Source organism: Vitis vinifera, chromosome 4 (genome assembly GCF_030704535.1).
Source record: "Vitis vinifera cultivar Pinot Noir 40024 chromosome 4, ASM3070453v1".
NCBI classification, from domain to species: Eukaryota; Viridiplantae; Streptophyta; class Magnoliopsida; order Vitales; family Vitaceae; genus Vitis; species Vitis vinifera.
This window is the reverse complement of record NC_081808.1, coordinates 1,106,716-1,118,710: the sequence shown is the minus strand read 5'-3', so window position 1 is coordinate 1,118,710 and position 11,995 is coordinate 1,106,716. Positions and strand designations below refer to the sequence as shown.

The 11,995-nt window shown below is 36.4% G+C and overlaps 2 protein-coding genes across 3 annotated transcripts; both read left to right on the top strand.

Moving 5' to 3' along the window:
- The first annotated feature begins 317 nt into the window (after window positions 1–317).
- LOC100245590 (conserved oligomeric Golgi complex subunit 8) lies at window positions 318–6,765 on the top strand. The gene is made up of 12 exons (XM_002279873.5): window positions 318–573; window positions 1,634–1,786; window positions 2,329–2,477; window positions 3,555–3,632; window positions 3,734–3,827; window positions 3,927–4,001; window positions 4,098–4,394; window positions 5,085–5,152; window positions 5,239–5,293; window positions 5,778–5,916; window positions 6,032–6,216; window positions 6,291–6,765. Exons 1-12 carry the CDS (start codon window positions 454–456, stop codon window positions 6,591–6,593), a joined length of 1,716 nt encoding a protein of 571 aa, XP_002279909.2. The 5' UTR covers window positions 318–453; the 3' UTR covers window positions 6,594–6,765.
- A 549-nt stretch (window positions 6,766–7,314) lies between these two features.
- LOC100255893 (uncharacterized) lies at window positions 7,315–11,965 on the top strand. Of its 2 annotated transcripts, none has more exons than XM_002279837.4 (6): window positions 7,315–7,596; window positions 10,341–10,411; window positions 10,498–10,562; window positions 10,666–11,172; window positions 11,249–11,339; window positions 11,653–11,965. In XM_002279837.4, the coding sequence occupies exons 1-6, from the start codon at window positions 7,455–7,457 to the stop codon at window positions 11,737–11,739; spliced, it is 963 nt and encodes a 320-aa protein (XP_002279873.1). In that variant the 5' UTR covers window positions 7,315–7,454; the 3' UTR covers window positions 11,740–11,965. The 2 variants fall into 2 exon arrangements, with proteins under 2 accessions (XP_002279873.1, XP_010648360.1); XM_010650058.3 differs by having other exon boundaries at window positions 7,343–7,596; window positions 10,334–10,411.
- The last annotated feature ends 30 nt before the right edge of the window (window positions 11,966–11,995 follow it).

Sequence of the window (11,995 nt, the reverse complement as noted above, 5' to 3'; positions counted from 1 at the left end):
ATTTATTTTAATTTTTTAATATAACTATAAAATAATTTTAAAATATGTTTAAGTTCTAAATAATTACGGTACTTTTTTTGAAATTTTGTTGTACAATTTAAAAGCACGTCGTTTTGAAACGATGTCGGCGCAGTTACTCAGTTTCAAAGATGAATATTGGTTTTTGACGTCATTTTTTATTTCAAAATTCTCCGCTTCTAGCTTGAATGTTCAATGTTGGACTAAGAACGACGTCGTTTTCGGTCCGTGTCCTTCGTAAGTAGGACGTCATTGCAGTTTCTCCGTTTCTAGCTCTTCAAAACGACGTCGTTTAATTTCACCAAAACGACACCTGATTTCAGAACCACGAACTGGACACGACGAACACAGTGGTGCGGGTTGGTCTTCTGGATCTGCATCTCTGCACAGATCTAAGAACCCTAATCCAACCTCCGATCCCATTCACTTCCGGAAATGGACTCCGATGCTGCTGAAGACTCCTCTCCAATGGCTACTCTCCTCCCTCTCGCCTCCGTCTCTCAACAACCCTACGTCTCCGAACTCCTCTCCTTCACACTCGATCGCCTCCACAAGGTACCTCCACATCTTCTTCTCCTCATTTTTCGTGCTCCCTCGGTTTCTGAGATTTTTTGCGGGGCGAATTATGAAAATTAGAGTCTTAACTTAGCGAATTTGAGAATTAAAGGAAAGGAAATGATGACATTGTGCTGTTGAATTTTGTGTTGCTACAGGATTGAGTTTTTTTATTTCTCGCTATTTGTAGCTACCTAGAAAATTCAATTCATTTAATCTGTATCTATTGCTAGTTATCAAACGGGGAATTATATTAGCCAAGGTCATTTATTCAATATCAATTACTTTCTGAGAGATCCGAAGGAAAGAAATTAAAAACTTAGAATAGTATAATAGCATTTTGCAGTGAATTGGCTGTGTTGTAAATTAGTGAGGAGTTGTTTCCTAGGATCTTGCCATGAACATAAGATTAGGTAAAATTTTCCTATTCAATTACCTTAGTTTCTGAGAAATTTTAGGAAAGAAATAAAAATCTTGGAATTCTAGGACTTCCTGTGGTTGAGTTTGCTGTTGTAAGGTACCAAGTTTTTCTTATGTTCGTTTATGATTTCTCAGCGACCAAATCAACATTAAGGTGATGGAGTTGATTTCTGTTGAGGCAGGTTAGGATCTGCTCTGAGACACCTGTAGGAAAATAAACAAAAACTTTGAGTCCTGTGACATGTTTGGTTGAAACTTGAAATGGCAGTTTTAGGATTTCAAGTTTTCTTACAGAATTCAGAACTGAGATACATAGTTGAACTTCTATTTCATTTTCTTGCTGTTGTGTTGTACTTCTCTTCACACGAAGTTGCCTGTCCCAGGTTCTTCTTTATTTCTTCTCTTCATACTTGTGCATTTACCTTCTTGTCTGCTGCCCAAGAAATTTCAGTAAAAAGAAAGAAAACTTGGAATCTTGTAGCAAGTTGGAATAAGGTAAAAATGGTTGTATTAATGTTCTACGCTATCTATTCTTCCTGGGACTTTTTACCAACCAAATTGGGCATTAGTGAATTTCCTACATTTCTGTGGTTGAAATATAGTTGAACTTCTTTTTCTTATTGCTATTTTTCTTTTGCAGGAACCAGAGCTTCTTAGAGTTGATGCTGAACGAATTCGTCGGCAAATGCAAGAGGTGGCAGTTAATAATTACCGTGCATTCATTTCTGCCGCTGATGCTTTACTAGCAATTCGAGAGGAAGTATCTTCTGTGGATAAACACCTAGAGTCTCTGGTAAATTTCCATATCAGTTGGATTTTATTTATTTATGTTTAAATTTTGATCCATATTTGGTTGCCTGATGATGTAGGATTGTTACTTTGAATTTGATTGGTAACATGTGTCTGTTGAGGGAGATTACTGATTTTAGGAATAAAGAGAAACACATAATTAATGAAATCCATTAAAAGAGAGTAGGACATAGGGTAAAGTTTCTTTAGCTGATAAAGCACAGTTTCAAGCCTGATAATATAAAGATTACAGCACCTGAATGGCTAGTTTAGTATGCTCTTGAATGGTGGGGAACAACTGCATTGTAAAGCCCTTGATATGGAATTTTGTGATGCCAATATACTGATGTATTGATTGTTTTAATGTTGTTATTGTTGTTGTTGTTGGTGCATTTTTTATTTTATTTTTACCATTGGGAATTTTGCTGTCAACTATAAAACTGTATACTGAATTTGATCATGTCTACCTTTCCAATACTATCTATATAAGCATGGAAGAATTTAAGTAGATCAGATATAATGGTGATTTTTTTCTTTCCTCTGCAGATAAATGAAATACCAAAGCTGACATCTGGTTGCACTGAGTTCATTGAGTCTGCAGAACAGATTTTGGAGGAGAGAAAGATGAACCAAACATTGCTAGCCAATCATAGTACTTTGCTTGACTTGCTTGAAATTCCTCAGCTCATGGACACGTATGTGTTTGAAAAAGTTGTAAAGATCACATGTTAAATTAAAAGAAGGGAAAACATGCTAGAGGTCTTAAATGGCCTATGATATTTGCTAAGCATATAAAGCCTTTTTGTTTATCAATACGCTTCATGCATTCCTTGTTGGGAATGAAATAAGAAAATATAAAGTTAAGATTATGAAAGCCTCAAATAAGGAAAGCATCCTAGAATTCTGTTTGTAATTATTTATTATTCTGACTCATTCAATTTATATAGGGTGTATGCTCAGTCCTACTATTAGAATGCCCCCAATTTTAGTGGTTTCGACATAGTTGTTGATACGCTAGGAGTGGGGAGTAAATTTTTCTATCTTTCAAGAGGTACAAGAGAAGGCAGATTTATGTTCCATCTTTGTTATTTTGAAATTGGACATAAGTATGATTTTGCATCAAAAACTGTTTTTGGTTGTCAAGTGCTTGGATGATGTTTTTAATTTGGAAGATTGGCTCTGATAAAGTTGCAACTAATCCTTTTGCCTTTATTTACTATTTTTAGGCAGTTCAATCACTTATGTTGTGCGCTTTTGGTAGATCCTCTTGATTTTTTATGTGACCTATCTTTTTATTGCCGAAGGTAGAAAGATGCCGTAAATCTTGAGTTTTCATGGCTCCTATGGAAAGTAATTTTGAATTGTAAAACCATATGATAAGAATTCATTCATGGAGCCCTCTTTCTGATAGTTTTATATCATGATATGCAAATATCTGGTCTGCAAGTTTTAGAATCTGTACACCTTATTCTTATCATTCTCAGAGTAAGTTTGTTTGACTTCAAACATTTTCAATTAATCAATTATAAAATTTTATTTTTTATTTTTTACTTTTATTTTTACTGAGACAAGGGATCCTGGATTCATTGATTTGAAATGCCATTTCCTAATGGCTTGTGTATTACTTTTCGGATAGTCTTTATTTCCTCCATTTTTTCATTCGTAATGTCGTTTGTCACTGTTGATTTTATATGATGACCTTAAGAATGCTTCATCAGTTCCTACCTAAGAAAAAATGTAGAACACCTCTTTAATTCCCCTCTTTCATGCAGATGTGTACGGAACGGCAATTATGATGAGGCTCTTGATTTAGAGGCTTTTGTTTGCAAACTTTCAACAATGCACCCAAAGTGAGCTTTTATTTCTTGTATGCTACTTGCCAACTAATATTTGTTTTAGCTGTCAACCTTGAGAAATGTAACTCACTATTGCCCTGTTTTTTCGCTTAAAGATTGCCAGTCATTCAAGCACTGGCTGCAGAAGTTAGGCAAACAACCCAATCTCTTCTTCATCAGCTTCTCCAGAAACTTCGATCAAATATTCTGGTATATTGTCTGCTACATTAAGCATGTGACACAATAATGGATAATCTAGGATGTGCATTGGAAATTTTGAATATTTTCCTGGATATATATGTGTTGCAGTTACCAGATTGTCTCCGCATTATTGGATATTTACGTCGAATAGGAGTATTTAGTGAGTTTGAAATGCGTTTACAGGTATTTTCTGAATTCTCTTTGTTCATGAATATGCTCATGTTTCTGATAGATTCTTTTATGTGCTTGTATTTGACCAAGATCTTTTATGTGATATAGTTTTTGAGATGCCGAGAAGCATGGCTCACTGGAATTCTTGATGATTTGGACCAAAAAAATGCTTATGATTACTTAAAAGGGATGGTAAACTGTCAGAGGATGCATCTCTTTGATGTTGTTAACCAATACCGAGCCATATTTGCTGATGATACATCAGGAAGTGAAGAAAACTATGATGGTGGACTTCTTTTTAGTTGGGCTATGCATCAGATAACATCTCACCTTAGAACTCTGAAAGCCATGCTCCCCAAGATAACTGAAGGCGGGTCTTTGTCAAATATCCTGGACCAGTGCATGGTGAGAACATTATGTTTTAGCTTTCATGCATGCATGTATTCTCCATTTTGCTTGGAGCTTTTGATGGGAATATATGTGTCTGCATTGCATCATATTTTTTTTTTCCAAATAATAATAATTTATGGTTTATGCAGGAATTTCCTGGTTTGGTTCACCTTTCTTTTTAATTATGAAAGTTGAATCTTCTTTTTACACATGATGAATTAAGCTTAAACCTAGAGAGCATGATTAACATGTCCTATTAACATTCCTAACTTTAACTTGCTTAAACATGAGCACAATTGGGACTATAACCTATTCCTGAATCACGTGTAGGAGTATACAAGCAAATTGCATTTCAGTGAAACAGGCAGCATTGGTAATCCTCAGGAACATGGATTTTGTAAATTGTGTTTATTTATTTATTTACCTTTTTTTTATTTTTTATTTATTTTTTGGGGTGGAGGGGGCGGGGGGTGGGGGGAGATTGTAGAAGGTTCTTAGCAGCTGTGTTTTGAATACTCACATGGTGAGAAATTACTCTGCAATTCTCATTTACATCTAATTATTTTTTTACTGAAAAGAGCATTTATAGTTGGTGCATTTCTAGGCCTACCAGTTAGAATGCAATGTGAATTTATTTAGAGGAGTAATACCCTTCTGCTGGATCCAGAATTTGACAGCTTTTTTACTTGTGTGCATTATGGACAGTATTGTGCAATGGGACTTGGTTGGGTTGGACTGGATTTTCGGGGATTGCTCCCATCTCTTTTTGAAGAGTTAGTATATCTTTAAATTTTTTACTGATACTATTGATCGACAAGCACCTTTCCTATTTTAACAATTCAATTTGGCCGCTTTACAGGGCAGTTCTCAATTTATTCTCAAAGAATATGAATACAGCTATAGAGAATTTTCAGGTATGTAGGCAGAATGGTCTTAGGTTTGAGTCCATTCTTGATACTGGTCAGAAATTTTATGTTGTGAGAGAAACATGTGTTGAGCTGGTAACTTTCCTTAAGGTTATGTTTTGTTCCCAAAAAGCACTAAGGAAAGAAAAAATGTTAAAGAAAATAATTTTTTTATACTTGGTTGTTTCATGGAAAATATAAAAAAAAATCAAATATAATTAAAACTAGTTAAAATCATATGTATTTTCAAATTATTTAATTTTTATATCGATGAGTTAAAATAAGTAAAATGAGTTTGAAATAGCAAATAAAATTAATTTATTGACTTTAAATTTATTTTTTATTTTCTTTTACTTTTCCTTCATTTTTTATTTCATTTTATTTTTTTTTGCATTCTCTCTCAAATTTTCCGGAAACCAAACATAGCCTAAAAGTCAGCAACCTGTAAATTTTTATCCTCCGGTTGGTAACTTGATTTCTTGTTTTACTCCAGTTAGTATTAGATTCACATCGTTGGGTACCATTGCCAGCTGTTGGCTTCCCTTCTGGTGGCGTAGGTGAAGAAACTCGGGAGGATGTGACCCCCCCATCTTATTTAATGGAGCATCCACCTCTTGCAGTGTTTGTTAATGGTAAGTTCTATTTCTACTGAAGTTCATCTTAGAACTGGCAAGCAAATTAGTTTTCTTCATACGTTCTCCTCCTAGAACTCATCGATTTATCTACCACTCTCTGCAAATGTTCTAGGTGTATCTGCAGCGATGAATGAGCTACGGCCCTGTGCTCCAATAAGCTTAAAACACGTGCTTGCGCAAGAATTGATCAACGGATTGCGGGCTGTTTCCAATTCCTTATTGAGGTACAACGCGTCTCGGATGCTCAGAGAAAACGAATCACTTCTTTTCCTCTCACTTTGCCGAGCATTCATCGAGGTGAACATTCCTTCTAACTTGAGCTCCCTCTTCAACTTTGCCCAAACCCTCTTTTCTGAATTCTGTCCCCGTAGGTTGCTTATCCACACTGTGCCACTTGCTTTGGCCGCTGCTACCCAGGCGGAGCTGCTCTCATCATGGACGCAAAGAACTTGTACGACGGAATTGGCAACCTATTAGCAGTTTCCGCCTCAAGAGAACTCCCCAAATCAGTGACCACCACAGAGGAGAACAGTGTAACAGTAACGGAAAACGGCAACCTGCCCAACGAAGAGAATGGAGTCATGCCTGAAACGGAGCAGGCTCTAAATGGCAAAGTAGATGAGGAGGAGGAGAATGACCTCACTTCCCTAACTGAAAAACCTGCGGATGAATGAAGCAACCTACAGAAGCAATTCTCCTTTTTTATTTTTGCAGTTGTCCACTCCAATTTTTTGGTCTGTTGTTTGTAATTATTACGTCAAAATGATTTCTTACATGTTGTAGGAGTCAACTCCATAATTCTTCTATCAAACTAGTGAGAGAGAACCAAGAATTTTTTTTTCCTTAGGCCATGATTTTTCATTTTTGATTCGCTTCGTATAATAATTTTTTTCCTTTTAGATGATAATTATGTTTGGATTTTTTTATGAACATCAAAATTTTGGTGGGTCCAAGTCACCTCGCCAATGTCAGTTTATCAACGAAAACTAGTCACAAAATAAAACAAAATATAGGATGCTAAACTTATGGGTGGGGCTGGAATATTTAATTTGGCATTCTACTTATGTCAAAACTTTGCTTTCTTAAGGAAATTCGTAATAAAAAATTTAATTTTTTTTATTTTCACTTATTTTTAATTTTATTTGGAATTATCACACACTAATGTATGTAAAATAAAAAAATTTCAAAGCCTTTTTCATTTTTTTTCAATTGTTATTCAAAATGTTTTATAAAAAATAATCGAAATTATTTAAAATGATTCTAAAAAGCAACTGTTTTCTTAATAAATTCTTAAAAGATTGTTTTCTATAACAGGTTTTAATTTTTGTTTACTTTTAAAAGGATTTAATTTTTTTAATTAAGTAGTTGCCAACTTGCCAAAATCCAAAACGCTGTCGTTTTGACGAAACCAAAACGGTGCGCTTTGAGAGGAATCCGATTCCCGAAAATCGTTTTACACTCTTTACCTTTTTGGGAAGTCTGAGTTTTGCTGTGTTCCTTACCTGGTTCTTAACGATCTCAATTTGCAGACGGAAATGGCGGACAAGCCAAGCCGAGGATTGGTGCTGTATGGAGATGGCCTGGCTCGCTTCATAAACCCATCTCACACCCACCTCCATGATCTCGCATCCCGAGGCATTTGCGGTTTCTTGTCCCTCTCCAATTCTCCTCCTTCAGGTTTGGCATTTACTATCACCATTCATAACTAAGAGTTGGGATCGATACATTAACTGTTACTATGAAAATACCTAGGGACAAAATGATATGGGTTTGGGTTTTAAATTTTATTAGAAGGGCCAATTGTGAATATTTTCTGTTTCATGATGATTCCTAGTAACCCCACCCCTGTTTGGTTGCTGAGAAAATTCGAAAGGATGAAAAGAAATGGAAATAGAACTGTAGCTGTATTGAGCTGGGATATATGGTGACTTTAGCATCGAAAGTTGGAATTTTTAATACATTTGAGTTCCTATACCAAATGGAGCACTTTTATGATCTGGATTTTCGTCCAATCAGGTAGTTACCTGAAGAACTTGTTTGGTTGCATGGAATTGGGATCCGTTCCAAATATGCTGTTTGTTTGATATACATGCAAAGTGGTTTTGGAGTGAACTTGAATTCTATGCATCCCAAACTCTACAATCAACACAGGGAATGTAATGGAATTTTCCCATATAACCAAAAGACAACCTAAATTCAGTGAAGATTTTAGCTCTATGTGGATATTATTTGTTTTGGCCTTGGTGAGAATGACAATTCCCATTAAGCATATAAGATACCTAGAAAAAATCTGTGCTGATAATTACAGATTCAATGTTTTTTAACTGGTGAATCCATTGTTAATTGAATGTCTTCTATGTTTATATGGTGCTTAAATGCCTCAATTTTACTGAACTCAATTAATTTAACTGAGACCAATATAGGACTGCAATAACTTAAGATAGTGAGTGTTGATCTTCCTTGTCTGGGTGTATTTGGAAGTAATGCAACAGAAGAATTTTTTATGGTGTGGACAGTCTTGAGTTGCAGCTGCAAAATGTTCTGCTGCATGCTTTGTTTGCAGTGGCGTATCTACATAGGGCCTAAAGGGAGTGGGGGGTGCCTCATGCCCCTCCTCATTGTATGAATGTTTGGCAGGAGATGAAAGATGTTCTTTTCGTTCTCAGTGATCCTTGTATAAGCTCCATGTGCAATGGTTGCATGCCAATTTGGTGCTCATCCTGTGGAATTCTTATTTACTTATCAATAAGAAGCAAAGAAGACAGAAGCAGCATCTCACTGAGTAGATAATATAATTACCAGTAGTGATGATATTACATATGCTGATCAGTATAATAAGGGAATAGCTTTTTACCAATCCTTTTTGGTCACCCCAATAATTTTATTTATGCTATTTATTAGTTAGCAACTCTAGCAGGTTGGGTGAGCTTAGAGCTTAAACTGAAGGCCTAGAATCTCTACTTAGATCTTGACTCAACCTGACTCTGTATGGAAAAACTTATGCTCAGATGGCTCGGGTTATGTCAGGTTCAAGCTGTCTCATTGGTTGATAAGACGAATGGCACATTGCGATCTTCCGTTTGGAGCTGCCGTAGAGGGGGGAAACGGTTTGATATCATGAAGTAATTGATGAAACTTGAGAAGTTCAGATGCCTTCTGGTAAAGAAAGAAGAAGAGGAGTGCAGGTTTTAGCCTAAGCAGGCTACTAGGGGAGCAGAGAAAGGAGGAGGGTGGCAGCTGCTAGGAATTTCCTTTCTGCTTAGGAAGGCAGCAGCCGCTATTGCCATTGTAACTTTCAGCTATAATTGCTTTTGAAACTGATCATAAATAAAGACATAATATGCCATCTTCAATGATTGTTACTACCATAAAAGAGCATTGGCTGGGTTTGGTTGGATCACCTTCTGTCTTAACCTTTGTCCAACCAATTTCAGGTTGGGTTGATTTTTCCAACCTAAGTGATCAAATCATTGTCCATACCCTCCAAAATCCAACTGACTCTCAGGTCTCACCAAGTTCAACCTAAACAACTTGCTGCCTTCCTATTTATACCATATATAAGGGGAATCATAGTTCTTGTCATGAGGCCCCTTTTATTTCCTGAAGCCATCCCTCTTTCCTTTCTACTAAAACCAATCAAAGGACATTGTTGGAAAAAGAGAACGACAAAAGGAAGTCACAAACTAACCTACGCATGCCTATTGAGCAACATTGCTACCACTCTTGCTGAACCGCCTCTATGGAAATAATTAACCAACTAAGCATGAAAACAACAAATATTTTAAATTCTCATGTTCCAACAATGCTCACATCCCAAGGCTTTTCCAATGGCATGTATGAGTGTATCTGCTAAAAGGAATATGCTAGATGATAACTTCCTTTCTGTAGCCATTGGGAGTGTTTTTCTACCTTCTTCTCAACCTTGCTATTGGTTCAATATTGCACATTCTGGTGCCATTTGTTTATTACATTGCTGATGCTAATCCTACTTCATTATGCGGCCGTAGTTGTATCTGGGTTAAAAAGTGAGATTCTAATCATTCTGTAGTATTTTATATTTACATCTTGCTAATAGCTTCATCATCAGTTTCTTTGGAAATGTTTGAGGAATCTCAACTGGCATTCTTTTATTTTCTGCACTGGGAGCTATTCTTATGTTTCTCTGCATATGCATTTCTAATCCTATTGAAAGTTGTTTCATTAGTATACCATGACATCTCAACTTCAGTTTGTCACTCTGCCCCCAAGTTCTTCCATATGGTTGATGTTCACTGTATATGCTGGTGGTTATTACACCCCACATTCCCATAGTTGGAAAAGATTTGCTGTCTTTGTCTTTGATTCATACTGGAAAGTTGTTATCAACATTTTGTAGATACCTCATGTACTGTTTTTGGGATTCACTTGGATTTAGATTGCAGAAACCGAGGATGAGAGAATAGTTAGAGAGTTTGCACAACTACTGGATTCATGTGAAGCTTCTCTTGGTGTGGTAATATCCACAAATTTTTCAGTGTTACAAAGACTGATTTCCTGATGACATGTTTAAATGATGGTTCTGCTTTTTTATTTTCCCAGAATGTAGGAGGTGCTACTAATTTGGAATGCCAACAGAAGTCTTTGATGCCAACCATATCAGAGAGGTATTTTGCTGTTGATTTTCACAAATTCTTATCAGTCAATGAAAATGTAGACTGATCTATTTGTTGGTCATATGGCTCAACACGCCTCTTTATTCAATTTCAGGTTCATGGGAATGAGGGCTGCTATAGTCGCAAACAATTCAAGTTTGACATCTTTTGGTGGCACACTTGGCTTCACTGTGATGCAAACTGATGAGTTGATTAAAAACAATCATCCGCTTTCTGAGCCTCCAGTTGATGTTGTGGCCTCCGAATCACTGAAGTTACTTGGATTTCAAGAAGGAAAAACATTAGAAACAAGCCAGTTTGATTTAATTTTCATGCATATTGGAGCTGGTGAGAAGGCAAATGGTCAGACGGAAATAATTGCCAACGACGTAGAATATATCAATGGTTTGGTTGGTAGAATAATGCAAACAGCCGAACCCGGATCTGAGATTGGTTCCCGCCTGCACTTGTCCCTAGTGATGAGTTATGGGGCTGTCTCAAAGGATGATGATCCCAGTTTATCAGTTTTAGTCACTAAAAATGAGAACAACTCTGATCTTTCATCGCTTTCCCCTCGTCAAAGTTACACCATGAAAGGAGGGAATCCACGGGACAATATTAGGTAAGTAGAATTTTGTTGGTTTCCTTGAACTGCCATGACATGCACTATTGTCCTGCTAATTTTTTTTTATCAACAGACACCATTGCCCGATGCTAATTGCTCAGTGGCAGTATGCTGTAACCCGCAAAGATATGGCAAAGACATTTTCTTTTGAAGATTTTAAGGAGGTAATGATTTATGATCATCAGATGTTTTATATAGTTGAATTGAATCCAGTACTGGTATTGCCCATCATCAACCTTGTTAAAATATGGAGCTTTTGCTAATACTAGATATGTTATGCATCTATAGAAACAAAATCTTTTTGAGTCTAGAAAGATGCAAGTTCCTAAAGCCACCCTTCTCTAATCTCTAATATCTGTTGTGCATTAAAAAATATCCAGATTTTTTTTTCTCCCTTAAGGTTTCCACCAATATATTTGTTGTAGCTTGTAAGGTGTCTTTACACTTCTTTACAGAGTGCTAGTCTTTCTAATGCAGCATGGAGGAAATCTTACAATACCAGCAGACAGGTTTCTGCATGAGGTAGCGTTCAAGCTGTGGAAGGCCCCCAAGTACGGCGCATGAAGTGAACTCACTCAAATCTTTAAGACTAGCATGATAACAGAGCAGAAATGAGGGAGACAATCTGATTATCAATTATGTATCTAATCATTTTGCAATGTTGGATCATGCAGCAGAAATAAAGGCTGTTCTGCTCATGTACTCTTGATCATGACATGTAGCTCAGATTGTCATTTGCCACGGCACTTGACTAATTAGCTGGTTAATTTTTATGTGACTTCGGTATCAATTTGGCTCTGTCTGTGCTTCTCTACACACT